Genomic DNA, 17,364 nt, shown 5'->3' on the forward strand with positions numbered 1-17,364 from the left:
TATGTCTCTCTTCCGTATGATTGGCCTACAATTTATCTACAATTGGTTGATCGCATGATAAAGTGAGGACCCATTATAGGTCCATAAATACTATTCTCGAATAAAAACTTTTTCTCTGTTTTATTAAAATCAGAATTGGTGATTTCCAGGACACTAGCATTATATCTTCATATATATATCTTTTCTTTGATTAGATATCATGACTACACCATTCATGTATATCCAGAATTTATCATAAAAAATTACCAGGATGCTCGGCTGCTAAGTTTAGATTATCATTGGATTGTAACATTGGGAACGGCCCTGATGAAGGTGACCTTTACAACTGAGGAACACCGAAACGCGCGTAGGCCTTCTGTCCCTACTGTACCTCTCTGACAGAACAACTTCATCACCGTTCTTTTCCAATCATAGATTCTGTTTGTATAAATTGTTTTTGTATTTCCTTAGATTAGTATATTCTTCTTTTTTATTGATTTGTATTTTTGCCTTCTAAATCCTCTTTTGTTATCATGTAAATCTCAGTATATTTTGTGTAGTTTTTACCTTTGTATTCTATATTTCATTTGTTTTTAGTCCAGTATGAGTGTGGCATGTCTGAGTTAGGTACCCTGTTTTTCGTTCTCTTATATCCAGTTTTATGTCCTCTATGTATTTTAGCATTTTGTAAAATCATTAAATAAAATTATATTTTGGTGATAGAATACTCTCCTTTGTTATTCTAAATCCATGTTTAGCCGTACTGTTCATCCATGTGTCACTGATAGCTTTCGACATACTACGTTATAGTTATCCGTATCTATAGTGATTTGTACCTGAGGATTATTATTCCCATAGGTTCATTGTTGTAGCTCGCCTCGTAGATTTCTTCTTTACTACTGCAAAGCACCCCAGTCGGTCTATATAGGAGCGGGTAACTATCAGCATGCTAAATACCGGAGTAGCCACATTGATTTAGGAAAGTGATTTTGTTACCCAGTAGGTGGGTCTTCTGGAGTAGGAGATTGTACGAGCCCATTGTTTTGCATGACTGAGGACTGACGCTCTTTTTAATTTGTTGTTCATGCCATTGACATTCCGGGAGAGAAAGAGGTATTGTTTTTCTACCCTACTTGTGGCATGTGGCAGTGGAAAGAAGGACAATGAAAACCAGTAGACAAAGATGTGTAGTGCGACATAACTACATAATCGAGGAAAATTTCCAAACTGTGGCCAGTCCTGCAACCCAGATCAAACAACTCCCCACCCTACACTTCGAGAACTGATGTGCCCATTGCCCACCAACACATGAGCTTCTGTTAACAATAAGATAAGAGAATAAAACAACATATACAACAGTCGGAAGAGTGATGTACTCTGGAGGAAGCAAGGACAGAAGGAGCCATTACCTTGGCCCGTCCAATTTGCAAGATTAACCGTTTCTTCCTCCCTAGTCTCTTTTGTGTCCCAAAGTAGTTGTAGCAGCTGGGGCACTGAGATAGTACATGAAAGGAATATCTGTCGTCTATGGTGGGAATCATTTGTCTACTACATTGCGGTCCAGACAGGTTTGCATTTGAGCAAGCGGTGTCCCTAGTGCAGTCTCGAGCGGTCCGTTGTTCTTGTCAGTCAGGTGGTCAGTAGAGTGAGGCCAGACTGGCTGGCAACCGATGCTGTTCTCTGGGACGGGATGCACTCATGAGCTGTCGGCCACCTCCTTCACAAGCCGAGCATCTGTCCTCCTTATCCAATCCAGATCCTCCGCCAGGGGCTGCCATGGCATTACCAAGCCATCTACAGCATAAGTACCTGGAGGGGGGCACGATTCCCCATTCACTGACTTCATTAGATCTTTGTGAATCTTGGTTTTGAGGCTTGATGTGTCTTTCTTTAACCCAAGCCCAGGCCTCCACTGCTGTGTCAAACAATTGTGCCTGGTGAATAACTGCATTGTGCTGGGAAGAAGAGTATGTAAGTAATTCCCATTGCTTTCATCTTGGCCTTGACTGCAGTGAAGATTCTCTCCTGTTGTTGTATAATCTGGAAATATCATGATCATAGTCGACTTTAGAAGGACATTTTGTTGGGTGCGAGAGATTTGTAGAATAGCATCCCTGTACAGGTAATTGAGCAATTTCAGTATGACCAGATAGGGATCTGGAGCGAGGATACAGTGTGCCCTTTTGAAGAAGAATGAGAATAAGTCTTGTGCAGGGACAGAGGAAGTGATCTAGTCTGTAAAAATATATTTCTGTGCGTACTTCTTTTGAGTCTTCCGTGGCCCCCACCAGTTGCAGATTGTTATGCTGGGATCTTCCCTCCATGTCCATACCGTCCATAAGGTCACATCTCGAAGTATGGTGAAATCCTCTTTGTGGAGTCGCAGATCGTCCTCTGCTGAAGGCACATGTGTTTCAACTTCGGTTGTACATTTCACAACATTGCCAAGGTCCTGTTGCAGGAGGGAGATCTCCGTACTCACACCTTCAATCCGGCCTTCCAGAGCGATCCAGGACTCTGGGATCACCAGTAGAATTTTTGGGCAACGTGGCCATTACCTGCGGTCCCACAGATTAGCCTCCAGCCCTTAAAAAGTGATTGATTTTCCCCTGAGAGGCCGACGTCACTTCAACATCCTTCACCATTGTGGCCCTCCCTCAGGACCCATTGAACAAGAGCCCCATAATGTTGCAGCTTCCTGGGAAAGAGTCCGGTCCAACAGGAAAATAAGTGGATAAGATGCCCTCGGTGGTATGTAGTGGCTTGTGGATGGGAAGGATGGCCAGTGGAATCAGTCAGTGGTGGTACAAAACAGGGTCTTGGGCCTGCCCAGAGTGACTGCCTACCCAAAGCCACTAACTCCAGACATTCTCTGCCAGGCAGCGCCATGGGAATAGAATCACTTGTCAACAAAGGGGGAGCTCTGTGGCCAGGGGTTGCGACTGTCACCACTGCCATCACCCTCGCAGGCACTGTGGTCTGCCACATCTACAACCCCTGTCCATGTGGGGAAGAATAGATGTCAGTCTTCAGAGGAGCACGAGCAGCTCACTGGCCCAGACCCAAGTTGATAGATATAGTGCCTCATCTCTAATAAACTGCAGGAGGCTTTGTCGCATTCCTGGAACTTCAGCATCTCAGTGTGTGAATTATTTGTCCCAGTCATAGTTCTTATAAGGTAAACTGCTGACAAGGAGATCATTTAGGAAGTTATATTGGTACCAATTATGGAAGTTGTTGTCAAAACGAGTTATTCAGAAGACAACCCGAATTGGTTAAACAATTGTATGACTGACGCTTGAAAAGTGCAAACAGGCGTACACCGATTATATATTCAAAAGAAGAAACTTGTATTGTTTTTATCCAAATCCAAATCGCACTTGTAGGGTTCATAAAACATACGTAATTTAACATACATCAATCTCATACAGTGAAACAAAAAATCCTTCTTTGAACAACATAGATCAATGTACGCAAAGTCCACTCTCCATAACAGTGGAATTAGTCCTTTGTAAATATCGGTGGATCCAAAGATCCATTAATTACTGTGTTATAAGTGGACCAGACGTCGAGGTTTTGGTCTTGTGTGCCACATGTATGTGAGACTATCCTCTGGACCATAATTATTACAAGAGTTACATGATGACCCTCAACAATAAAAGACTAATAAAGAGATCAAAACAAGAGTAATTAATAATAAAAGTACACCCGCAGAGAAGAATGCGTGACCAAACCATAAACGTTGGTAACATTCACCCATGTTGCCAGCCATGGTTCATAAACTCTGGTAGAAGCAAATGGCTCCTTCACCCAGCCATGTCCTCAGATGCCTCTGTGGGAACATCAGTCTGCTACAGTGCTACCAAGTCCTCTGTTCCAGAAATGGGGCATACAGGAGGTAACAAGTGCTGGAACGCCCCCAGGCCGGAGCTGCCGGTATTTGGCAGACCATCCTTAGCAGGCTCTGGCCCCAGTCTTGTGCGTGCCCCACTATGGAATTTCTTTTACCCCCACACCCAGAACATATTGTTTGTGGTCCAGGATGTCAAGTTTTTATGTTTACTTTCTCCTTTGGACCAGAAGGCCCTGACCCCTTCAGATTTGTCTGCCAGTTCACAGTACCACATTATGGATTTGTGAAAGTGGTTCAAACTTGAATTTCTGATGGATTCAACTACCTGTGGATTCCTCACCTAATGAATACTCCCATGGCGCCAGCATTCGACGGAAATCTTCTTCCTAGTCTCTGCACGTCGACGAGGACGTCACTCTAGCCCACGCGACGCCGTCTGACGTCATACAGGCAATAAGAGGTCCTCGCCGACGTCAGTTCCCTTTTTTCCGTACATTCGAAACGGTTATCTTCGAGGGAGCTACTGTTACTTTAGTAGTTACAGTGTATTTTCTGCTGCTTAGTTCTTCTCTGCGGTAACAATGTCTCAGGGAAAGTCGGGTTTCAAGCCCTGTCGAGAGTGTGGGGGCAAGATGTCCGTTACAGATCCTCACTCCGACGGTCTCTGGTGTTTGAGCTCCGACCACGACGTTGTGACTTGCGATTCATGTCAGCACATGAATCCGAAGGCCCTCAAAGAACGTGAGGCTAAACTATTCCTGGCGAAGTCGAAGAGAAAGGAAAAACATCACAAAAAGTCTTCCTCGCCAAGGTCTCATCGGCGTCATCGAGACTCCCGGCGCCGTAGAGATTCACGGCATCATTCCAGCAAGGAGACTCGTTCGAGGTCGCCTTTGGCTCGGCGTCGGAGGACTTGGGAGGTCAGTCCCACGGTCACGCCGCATCCATCGACGCCGTTGCCCTCTCCGGCGTCACCGACTTCGCCTGGACAAACGTCTGTTGTTGAGGTGATGCAGCCTCTTGTGATGTCTCCGGCGTCGCGGACGTCGAGGCCGGCGTCGGGGTCGCCTTCGATTCAGGCACCTCAGTATCCGGCTTTTCCCGCCCCTGGAGCCGATAGTACCGCATTTCTGAATGCGATGTATACCATTTTTCAGCAGATGGCTCCAGGAGGTGCTCCGGCTGGTCCTTCGGCTGCCTGTGGCGCCGGATGCGGCGTCGGATGCTTCTGGAGATCGGCGTCTATCTTCGACTTCGGCAGAGGCCATGTCAACTCCGCGTATTGAGCAGAGACTACATTCGAGGAGGCGTGCTCTCCGTCTTTTGGAAGAGCAGGAGTACCAGCGAGTCCTGGAGGAAGAAGAGGTTGAGGACTCTGGTGATGGACTGCATGGTCTGGATACGGCCAGTGGGCTGGATACTTCCCCTGAGTGGGACCTTTCATCTCCAGGGGAGTATACGGAGGAGGCTGCTACCTTTCACGCGGTGGTGAGGAAGGCAGCTAACTTTCTGGACCTGCCTTTGACTGTGGCAGAGGCGAAGCAGAATTTATTGACGGAGGTGCTGCATCCGGCCTCTGCTGCAGCGGAGCCTCTCTTGCCGTTTAATGAGGCTTTGCTTGATCTGGTGTTGGAGGTGTGGAAGAAGCCTGTATCTTCCTCGGCAGTTCATAGGGCTGTGGCCAGAAGATATCGGGCTGCACCATCTGACCCTGGCTTTCTTTCAAGACACCCTACGCCGGAGAGCTTGGTGGTGCAAGCCTCCTGTTCATCGAAATCACCCCCTGGATCTTTCCCGACGGTACCTGGAGACAGGGACTCCAAAAAACTGGATGCGCAATCCAAGAAAATATTTTCATCTTGCAGTTTGGCGTTGAAGGCCACCAACGCAACTTGCATTCTGGGGAGATATATCCATGCTCTTATGGATGATATTTCATCTTATTTTACGGAGCTTCCCCAGGGACTCTTGGATGTTGTCTCGAACGCCCAGGCTGCCGCAACCTAGATTATCCAGTCTGGGCTGGACACGACCGACTCGGTGGCTAGGGCGATGGGCACGGCTGTGGTGGCGAGGAGACAGGCCTGGCTCCGTAATTCAGGGTTTTCTGCGGACGTGCAGTCGACCCTATTAGACCTCCCGTTTGATGGGGACAAACTGTTTGGAGCAAAGGCAGATTCGGCCTTGGAACGATTTAAAGAGAGCAGGGCCACAGCCAAATCGTTAGGGCTGCAAACTCCTTCTTCCTCTGCCTCTTCCAGGTTTTTCAGGAGGTTTCGTGGATTTGGGCGTGGCTCTTTCTCCTCTTCCTTTCGGGGGAGGTTCCAGCAACCCGCCTCTTCCCACCCCTATAGATCATTTAGAGGGAGAGGTAGGGCCCGCACCAGAGGAGCCTCTCAACCTCACTCTGCCTCTTCCTCGTCCTCTGGAGGGGTGCAGCAGGGAAAGCAGCCTTAGGCTTCCACCATTTCCCACTCACTCCTCTCCTGTAGGGGGAAGATTACGGCATTTTCTCCACAAGTGGGGGACTATTACAACGGACACTTGGGTTATCAGTATTGTGGAAAAAGGCTACACCCTTCCCTTTCGGGAGTTTCCGCCCCCCCTCCCGCCCGTCCATCTTATTGTTCAGAAGAACACCTCATGTTGCTAGAACAGGAGGTTCAAGTCCTCCTTTCAAAGGGCGCGGTGGAGTTGGTCCCAGAGCAGGAAAGGGGTTGAGGTTGTTACTCAAGGTACTTCCTGATTCCCAAGAAGGATGGTCGGTTGAGACCGATCCTGGATCTGAGGATCTTGAATTGGTTCCTCAATCAGGAAAAGTTCAAGATGCTGATCCTAGCACAGGTGCTTTTGGCGTTGAACAAAGAAGATTGGATGGTGTCTGTCGACTTGCAGGATGCTTATTTTCATATTCCGATACTCAAGTCACACAGGAAGTATCTCCGGTTTGTGGTAGGGTCGCAGCACTATCAGTTTGCGGTCCTTCCGTTTGGTCTTACTTCAGCACCTCGAGTCTTCACGAAGGTGATGTCAGTGGTTGCGGCAGAGCTCAGAAGGAAGGGGATAGCAGTATTCCCTTACTTGGACGACTGGTTGATCAAAGCCAAGTCCCCGTAGCTTGTGTCGTATCATCTGCAGTCAACAACCCAGTTGTTGTTCGACCTGGGCTTTTCGATGAACATGCCCAAATCTCACCTGGAGCCCTCTCAGCGCCTCCTGTTCATAGGGGCAGTACTGGATACAACATTGAATCGAGCCTTTCCTCCGCCTCAGCGGGCTCAAGATATTCAGGAATTGGTTCCAATGTTTCGAAATGGAGCGGTAGTTCCAGTCCTCAAGGTCCTTCGTCTGCTCGGTCTGTTTGCCTCCTGCATACTGTTGGTCACGCATGCTCGCTGGCACATGAGGGCTCTTCAGTGGTGCCTCCGAAGGCAGTGGTCTCAACACAAGGGAGATCTAGAAGGTGCGGTCAAGATCTCCAGAGATGCTGCTGTGGACTTGAAGTGGTGGATTGCGAGCAACAATCTTTCACAAGGAAAGCCGTTCGCGCAGTCGCCACCAGTGGCCACGGTCATAACGGATGCTTCCACTCTAGGGTGGGGAGCTCATCTGGGTGATCTGGAGATCAAAGGACTTTGGTCTCCAGAGGAACAGATGTTTCATATCAATCTGTTAGAGTTACGGGCTGTACGTCTGGCTCTCAAGGCCTTCCTCCCTTCCCTTCGTGGTCAGTCGGTACAGGTCCTGACGGACAATACTACCACGATGTGGTACATAAACAAACAGGGAGGAGTAGGGTCGTACCTTCTCTGCAGAGAAGCTCTTCGGCTATGGTCCTGGGCAAAGGACCATCAGATTTGCTTGGTAGCAAATCATTTGGCCGGGGTCTTGAATGTACGTGCGGACAGTCTCAGTCGCCAATTCTCGGCCGACCACGAGTGGCGTCTCCATCCAGATCAAGTCAGTTTAATCTTTCAGATGTGGGGGTTTCCTCGGATAGATCTGTTTGCCACTCGGGAGAACGCGCATTGTCCGTTATTCTGCAGCCTCCAGTATCCGGTGCAGGGAGCATTGGGGGACGCGTTTCTGACAACCTGGTGCAACCAGTTGCTTTACGCGTTTCCCCCCCATACCCTTGATTCCTCGAGTGTTGAGGAAGATTCCCTAAGACCGGGCCCAAGTCATCTTAATAGCTCCAGATTGGCCAAGGAGGGTGTGGTACTCCGACCTTCTCCAACTCTCGCTGTGCCCTCCGCTCCGTCTCCCTCTCAGGGCAGACCTCCTCTCGCAGTCGCAGGGGCAGGTTTTACACCCCAACCTCCAGAGTCTACACCTACATGCCTGGAGATTGAACGGGGCAACCTGAGTTCCTTCTCTCTCCCGCCTGATGTAGTGGATGTTATATTAGCGGCCAGGCGACACTCCACTAAATCTATCTACGCTAATAGGTGATCTAAATTTGTTATGTGGTGTGGAGAGAGACAGATTGATCCCTTACAAGCTCATCTGTCGGACGTTTTGTCTTTTGCTCTGTCTCTAGCGCAGAAAGGTTGTGCAGTGGCTACCATTAAGGGTTATTTGTCGGCTTTGTCAGCCTTCATTTGTCTTCCAGACCAACCATCATTATTTAAATCCCCTATTGTTCTCAGATTCTTGAAAGGTCTTCTAAATAAATATCCTCCAAAACCATTCGTTATGCCTCAATGGGATTTGTCCTTGGTCCTCACTTTCCTTATGGGGTCCCCTTTTGAGCCTATGCATTCTTGCCCCTTAAGGTATTTGGTTATTAAAACAGTCTTCCTGGTGGCTATAACATCTGCAAGGAGAGTGAGTGAGTTGCAAGCCTTATCAGTAAAACCCCCTTATACAACTTTTTATGGCGATAAGGTGGTGTTGAGGACCAAGGCTGCTTTCCTCCCGAAGGTTGTTTCACCCTTCCATTTGGCCCAAACAATTACTTTGTCCACGTTCTATCCTCCGCCTCATCCTTCAAAGGAGGAAGAGAGACTACATTGCTTGGACCCAAAGAGGGCGTTAAGCTTCTACATTGATAGAACGAAGGACTTCAGGCTGGAGGATCAGCTGTTCATCGGATACGTGGGCAAGAGGAGAGGAAAGGCACTCTCCAGGTGGGTTGTTCTTTGCATTAAAATCTGTTACTCTTTGGCAAAGAAGGATCCTCTTGATGGCATTAGAGCTCATTCCACCAGAGCTAAGTCAGCCACTTCAGCCTTGGCCAGGGGTGTTCCTGTGGTTGACATCTGCAAGGCCGCAACTTGGTCGTCCCTTCACACTTTTGCGAAACATTACTGTTTGGACTCTGAGGTCAGAAGGGACGGCCATTTTGCACGGTCAGTGCTGCAGGATTTCTTGGTTTGACCATTTCGGCACCCACCACCGGGAGTGGTACTGCTTTGGGACTCTATTCATTAGGTGAGGAATCCTCAGGTAGTTGTATCCATCAGAAGAACGAGTTACTTACCTTCGGTAACGACTTTTCTGGTGGATACATTAGCTACCTGTGGATTCCTCACGGTCCCACCCGCCTCCCCGTTGCCTTTCTGGTCTTACCAAGTAATCCTTGAGTGCGCTCCTCTTGGTCTTCAAGGTTGCAATAGATGTTGTAATTATGGATACTTGTATATATTTATATGTATATATATATATATCTATATATCTTTGTGTATATACATGATTTGCATATATTTGTTTGTTTAAAAAAAAAAAGAGAGTTATATTAAATCTACAGCCATTTTATTGCAATGTTGTGTATTTTACAATGTTATGGGATGTTGCCTTGCTCTTTCATTGCATTGGGTTGTTATTCTCATGCACGTAAAACATTTTGGTACTGACGTCGGCACGTCGGCGAGGACCTCTTATTGCCTGTATGACGTCAGACGGCGTCGCGTGGGCTAGAGTGACGTCCTCGTCGACGTGCAGAGACTAGGAAGAAGATTTCCGTTGAATGCTGGCGCCATGGGAGTATTCATTAGGTGAGGAATCCACAGGTAGCTAATGTATCCACCAGAAAAGTCATTACCGAAGGTAAGTAACTCGTTCATATGGTTCATTAATGAAAAATCTTTATTAATAAGGTGAGCACTCTAAGGAAATGCTGTGAACTTGGCTTAGACCACTGACAGTGGTTCCAGTATAAATATATACTCACAAGTTTGAAACCTTTAACTATTTGAGACTACCGTTAATGCCTCCAGAATGTTCTCTAATTAGGTTCAAATACTTGCAGAAGATGAAAGCAATATTGATTATTCTTTTCTTTCAAAATAAAATGTACACAAATAATAGCAATTGGAAGAAAATCATTTTGCTTAAGTACGATTTTAGGTATGATTTCTTTGAGGTATCATTTAGTAAAATACGTTTGATACATGCAAGTATTTAAAAAAATATTAGTAATGGAAATTTTGTGTAAAAACAGTTTCGGTAAGAATATGGGAAAAAATGAAAATAAGCAAGCACAGGCAGAGCCAATAGATCAGCTGCTGACCTCCATTTTAGTTTACCAATGTGTGTTTTGGTTCAATATAGTTTTTGTAAAACGTTATTGTTGTGGGAGCTGCTGGGCCCTTGCCAATGTACCACTTAATTTTGCTAAAAGCAAAAAATATTTTTTGTCTCCAAAAATACATGTTGCCATAGTAGCTCCTGGCACCGAAGGGCCCCCGCATGCACAGTTATCTGATCAATAATTTTACTGCAGATGTTACAGTGACATTTTCAATGATGTTATCAAAGATGTCGAGTGTTGTAATTTGTGCAGTAATTAGCAGTGCATGACGAGGGTGTGAGTTATAGTTACCTTAGGGCACGAGTTGTAGTTACTTGAGATAACTCTAACAGGTGAATTTCTATGGTTTTGTACCTTTAAAATGTGAACCTAAGTATACCGTTAGCCTCCTGTTTTTTTTCACTGAATATATATATATATATATATATATATATATATATATATATATATATATATATTTATATTTATATTTGTGTGTGTATATATTCTATCAAAAACGAAAGGTCTTGGCTAATGCCACACATAATTAGGGGCCCAGTTATCTAAAGAAAGTTACAAGAGTACACCCATGGCATGTGTCCTTACGTTTTCCGGATTAATGTTCTTCATGCATTCATAAGCATTTACAGAAGCAGGCCTGGAAACTGTACTCGTACGAAAAGCTTGTGAACTTCATTTTAGTGTGAGCAAATATGCATGTGTATATCTGCTAAGCGTTTGCAAGTTCACTTTCAATACAACCCCTTCTTTCCCACCTTTGAAAATGTTTTACTTCTGCCCTTGTCAGGAGTACATTTCCAGTCAAGGAACATGTGAATGTTTTTACAAGACAATAGATTCATGAAACATCTTGTCCCATGGGCAAGCAGACATTATATAAAATTCCGCATCCCCGTGCACCCTCGGCGTTGTTTGCGTCAGTGGCGTAACAATAGCCCCCACAGCCCCTGCAGTATGGGGTGCCCTGAGCTCCAGGGGGACCCCTCAGCATAGTGCAATGTGCATGGGCGTCAGCCCCCCTGGCCTGGGAGCTCCTGACTGGGCCGGGGAAGCTCTCTCCATGTTCTTTGCAGGGGCCCCCCTCAAGTTTCATTATGCTGCTGGTTTGCATCTGATAAGGCAGATCTGGGAGCACCAAAATACTTCAGCCATGGCCAATCCTGTATACTTAGGTGCTGGTCAGGACACAGATACATGCATCTCTCTATTATATCATAGTACTTTTTTTAACCAGCGTGTATTATTTACAGGACATAATGTTTTGTGTCCTCTCTAACGGACTGTCCTGTAGGTGGCATTTAGCTTAATAAATGCGACCCCTGAGACATTTCAAATGAGCCTTCTCCTGAGATTGTAGTAGTTCCTGGAGCAGCAGATATATGGGCACTTCTGTACACCATAAAAATCCCACTTGCCAATAAATTGATGTTTAATATTGACACAATTGGTGGTACTAGCTTTTGCAGCTTGTCTTCAGTGTTTATAGTGCACAAACGTTTGTGTGCCCTTTTTTTTCCTACCAGACTTAAATAGTTTTATTTTGCAAAGTCAGACTTTGAAATAAAGTTACAACTGAATAAGAGATGGTAAATCTAGTGAAAAAAGAAGAAAATATGAAACATATTTTTTGATGGTCACATAAGTGTATTCTCTGCTCAGTGCATTAACACTCCGGGTCAATCTTCTTTAAACCCTATGCTCTTTTAGCCAATATTTTTGGAAACTTGTCTTATTATATTCGTTTTGGCAATATTCTTCTTACATAATAGTTGACATACAGCCCTTCCATGCTCTATATTTTAAAAAACTGGCATCATTCATTGCACTTCAGTGTCTACGAAGGTTTACGGTATAGTTGTTTTGCTCTCTAGTATGTCTTTCCATCCTGTCTACGTATTGTACCTACTGATTATATTGTCGGTCGTCAGTATGTATGCGCTGTATTCATTAATTTGATACATTAGCTACACCCATCATTGCTATGCACGGTTCCTTACTGTTTGGTTTCTTCACATTACCATTACTTGTGAATCTTTAGCATAACGAGAGAACCTGAAATTATATCAGGCCCCTAAAATCTGAGCCTCATTTATGTTCCCATGTGTGTTCCATTCTCAGCTTGATTGGAGTCCGTGCCTGATGAGGACATGTGTTATGCCCCCACTTTCAATTGTTAATTATGTGATACGTCTTGACAACCTGTGTATGTGTGTGTGTGTGTGTACACATGCATGGGCACTCTTATCTTAATGTATTTTCATTGAATAAAAGGCATTCAAATTTGGCCGCTTTTGGGTGTGCATTCAGATATAACCCTTGATGCATGTACGTGCATAATCAGCCTTCTTTCAATGTTTTTCTTTAATGAAAACCATTCAAAGATTGCTGATTGTGCGAATGTATGTGAGTATGTGTGATGTAAACGTGTTATGTTTCTTGCAGTGAACTTTTACGAAAACAATGACAAAAAAAAGCAAGCATTGGCAAAAGCTTTACCACAAACACCACTTATTGGATTTGCCAATGCTTGTTCTAATTTCGTGCCTTCTTTACATGACTTTGTATATAGTTAAGTCCTCTTCCTGTTTTATCCTAGATTTTCCGCACGTTGCTCATTTTTCTCAGGGTGACCTCCGCTTTGATGAAATGGTTCCTCATAGCTGTAAACTTTTGCTACTTTCCTCCCAGAGCCACCTCCCCATCTCTATTCTCGAGCAATAGAAGTGGCACTGTGTCCTTAAGCAATGCGTTTTTCTAGAATTATTTGCAAATGTTGTTAGCAAAAGTAATTCCATCTACCGGCTCCCCTATTTCATGTGCTGAAGAAAGGCTTTGAACGCGTTTGATTTAGAATTCTCCCATTTTTGCGAGCAGTGGTGTTCCGGGATCAAGCTGAATTGCACTGCATAAGAAAGGAGCGGTGAGCATTTGATGGAAGCAGATAATAAAATGCATCAATTGTGTCAGCACCTCGTCGCAGCCGCATCTGGCTTATTGTCAGGGTCCCATTAGATTCCTGTGGTTTTATGTGCCCAAAATAATATGCTCTGTGGTTAATGGAACCAGGAAATTTGCAGTGTGATTCAAAAAATTGTCATCCTATTTATTTTCCGTTTCAGATCTTTCTTTGGCTTAAGTTCAATCTGAGCGCCTCCTTGTCTCTTGCCCACTTTTTTTTTTTTTTTTTTTTTTTTTTTTTTTAACAGTTGAGAGATCAATTGCTCCTTTGATATGTTTCTTTCTTTCCCTTATTATAGTGAATGCAGCAGCATCAGCAGCAGCAGCGACGCCGGTTTGTTTACCAACGATGAGGGGAGACAAGGTATTGAAGCATCGTTAATATCTTTTCCCAACTTTCCAGTTTGCCTGACGCTATTGCACGGTGTGCTGAACACATGATGATTCTGTGAGCATGTTCAAGGGTTTCCCTTTTTGTGAAGCTATTGCTTGCATTAAGGTGACGTTTCTGCTCATGGGCCTTTTGAATCAACCCAGAGAAAGTATATATGTAAATGGTATCCTGGATTTTTTTTCTCTAACAGTAATGGCGAATTATTACTGGATTATTAAAACAAAGTTAAAAAAAAAACTTTTATTCTAAGTGGTTACTACAGTCAGTCAATATTTGATAGAAGAACTGGTAAAAACAATAGGCCAAGTTTTTTTTTAAACCTGATGTTGCAAAGCCAAAAGGTCTAGAATTTTGTTAGTGGAAGTATGCATTGATAGTGGACGACTTTGTTTATGTTGCTTTCAGCTGTCCTAGAAAGAAAATACCATATAAAGCAACCTTCAAAATATGGAAGCTGGGAACAGGGTCCCTTTGTTGAACAGCACAGACTGGTCCAGCTGAACAACTTTATTTTTGGACTGACTACTGTTTTAGGGTATTGGAGTGGGGACATATGACTATTGGACCTGGATGCAGAAAAATCTATACTGCAATGATAATTTCTTATTGTTTAATTTCTCCTAATTGTGAATGAGTCTGGATGAGGTGTTGAGGCAGTATTCACTTTCCTCCTCAACTGAGTTTCTCTGAATTTCCAAAATGTACTGCAACGGTGGTCCTATCTGGTGAAAGTGATTCTGAGTTGTGCATTAAAACCACATGCAGTATTACCATACTGTCTGAGTTTTCAGAAGATGTGTCAGCCATGCAAAATCTGATGTAATGTGTTCCTAGAAAATAGCCCAGTATGTGGGAAGAAAGTGGCCCAGTATGTAGGTATTTTTAAGTGGAAATCCATGCAGAAATACTCATTTTATCTGTTACTTCTAATTCCTGCAGGGACCTTCCTGAATTGTGCCATAATACTGCATCCAGAAATTACTGTGTGCTCTGGCATATGGAGTTCCTGATGCAGTATTACTGCATCTGAAGTCCTGTAGCATGCAGAATGTGGGCCTTAGTAATTTCTTTTGCCTCATAGTCCACAGAAGAGGATGTATGTCGGAATATCGTATAGAGAAACATTTTCTAGCATAAATATGATGTCCTAAATATGGTTTACAAAAATAGTGTTTCATTTTAGGCACATTTTCCATTATTAATTCCCATGGGGAGACATTTTTGTAGTTGATATTATAGGAATGGCATGGTTACCCCCACTTTTTGCTTGCTGTCAGTGTGTTCTAACTGTGTTCACTGGGATCCTGCTAACCAGGACCCCAGTGACTGTGCTCTCTCTGTCTAAATTTGGTTGCTTAGGACTTAGCACAACTCACAATTGGCATACTGGTGCCCCACAAAAGTCCCTAGTATATGGTACTTAGGTACCCAGGGCATTGGGGCACCACGGGTTCCCCATGGGCTGCAGCATGTATTATGCTACCCATGAGAGCCCATGCAAAATGTGTCTGCAGGCCTGCCATTGCATGCACTCTTTCACTACAGGTCACTGCACCAGTTCACTGTAAGTCACCCAATGATAGGCCCTCCTAGCCCTGAGGGCAGGCTACAGGTACCTGTGTGTGAGGGCACCCCTGCATGAGCAGAGGTGCCCCTACGAACTCCAGCTCCATTACAGTGAACTTCATAAGTGCGGGGAAGCCATTTTACCTGTGAACTGGACACAGCTGTATCCCCCTACATAATGGTAACTCTGAACTTGGACATGTTTGGTACCAGACATGTCGCAATCATACCTCAATACTGTTGCCAGTATTGGTTGTATGATTCCATGCTGTCTTGGGGCTCCTTGGAGGACCCCCAACATTGCTCCTACTAGTCATCTGGGGTTTTCCGGGCAGCCTGCGCTGCTGCCACCCCTCAGACAGGTTCTGACCTCCTGCTTCTTGGCCAGCTCAGGCAAAGGTATGCAGATCAAAGGATTTTCTGTGGGAGAGGGAGGTAACACCCTGTCCCTTGGAAATAGGTGTTACATGGCTTGAGAGGGGTAGCCTCCCCAAGCCACTGGTATGCTTTGAAGAGCACATTTGGTGCCTTCCTTGCATAAACTGGTTTGCACCAGTTAAGGGACCACCGGTCCCTGCTCTAGCTCAAAATTGGACAATGGAAAGGGGAGTGACCACTCCCCTGTTCATCACCACCCCTAGGGTGGTGCCTAGAGCTCCTCCAGGTGGCCACTTGATTCTGCCATCTTGAATCCAAGGTGGGCAGAGGCCCCTGGGAGCATTTGAGTGTCCAGGACAGGCAGATGATGTCACAGCCCCTTCCTGATAGGTGGTCACCCTGCACAGTGACAAACACCCGTTCCTGGGCTATTTAGGGTCTCTTTCTTGGGTGGGTCCTCATATTCGACGTGCAAGATTCCAGTAGGACTCCTCTGCATCGTTTACCTCATCTTCTGGCCACTGGGACTGCAACTGGACCCTCCAGGAACTGACAGTCTGCAACTACAGTGACGACTCTGCACTGCAACATTGTTTCTCCAGCTCCCTTCAGCAGCTGCAACATTTCCCCAGCTGTGCATCCTCTGAGGGTGACGAGTCTTCAGCCTGCACAAGAAGTAAGAAGCAATCTCCCTTGGAGTGTAGGAGTCATTCCCCTGCATCCGCAGGCACCAACTTCAACGATGACCAGCTGCGTGGATCTTTTCTCCTCCGGAGCTGCATGGTTCCTGCATCACAGGTGTTGGTCTGGAGTGGTCCCCTTGGTCCTCTCTACCATCTATCGAACTTCAGATACGGTAAGCCCTTGCCTCTCCTTTCAGGACAGTACCCCTCTGCACTGCGACTCTTGCAGCTACCACGGCTTGTTTGTTCCTCCTCAAAGGGATCTTCACGTTCTGTGTAGCCCCGGCCCCCAGCACTTCTCCCTACAACGCACAGTCTCCTGCCTGCTGCTCCAGCGACATGGGACACTTCTTCAGGTGTGCTAAGTGGGCCTCACTGCGACTCCTGTGGCTGCTGCCCGTGGGTCGCCTGTGGGAGCTGCCTCTTTTTCTTGTGACTCTCCCAACTGCTAACGGTCACCCCGAACTCCACTCCTTGGGTTGAGTCACCTAGACCCTGCTGGTCTTCTTCAGCCTTGTAAAACCACCTTCTCCGACTCTTGATTTTGCCACGGCTTGTTGGTGGTTCTCCAGCATCACTGACTGACTGCATCATGACCGTCGACGTGGGATATCACTTGCATCACTCCTGAAACTTCTCTTTTGCTCCTGTGCTTCACTGCTGACCTTCTTCATCCACCATTGACCTGGTCCTGCATCCACAGAAGGGTGGGTAGTGGCTCCTGCCACAACTGAATACTCCAACTTGAACTGGACTTGGTCCCCTTCCTTTGCAGGTCCTCTTCTGTCAGGATCCACCTTTGGGTTCTTCCAGTCTTTTCTGGGTCTTGCACAGTTCTCTTCCGAAGTCTCCTGTTGGTTTTGGGGAAAACCAGGTACTTACCTCTGCTCTCCTGGTCACTGGGGGTCACTCTGGTACTCACCTCTTGGGGTTCCTAGGTCCTCCAGCTCCCCTCTACTGATTCCACTTCATTGGGTGGGGACTGCCTTTCACATTCCACTTTTTTAGTATATGGTTTGGG

The 17,364-nt window shown here is 45.7% G+C and overlaps 1 protein-coding gene across 3 annotated transcripts in view; it reads left to right on the plus strand.

The window, feature by feature from the left end:
* GPATCH2 (G-patch domain containing 2) overlaps window positions 1–17,364 on the plus strand; it is a 479,275-nt gene that overhangs the window by 58,694 nt on the left and 403,217 nt on the right. For all 3 annotated transcript variants that reach the window (XM_069233883.1, XM_069233884.1, XM_069233885.1), the window contains exon 3: window positions 13,622–13,686. In XM_069233883.1, coding sequence (XP_069089984.1) covers window positions 13,622–13,686 — 65 coding nt within the window. The remainder of the gene's footprint in view (window positions 1–13,621; window positions 13,687–17,364) is intronic.

This window comes from Pleurodeles waltl, chromosome 5 (genome assembly GCF_031143425.1).
Source record: "Pleurodeles waltl isolate 20211129_DDA chromosome 5, aPleWal1.hap1.20221129, whole genome shotgun sequence".
NCBI classification, from domain to species: Eukaryota; Metazoa; Chordata; class Amphibia; order Caudata; family Salamandridae; genus Pleurodeles; species Pleurodeles waltl.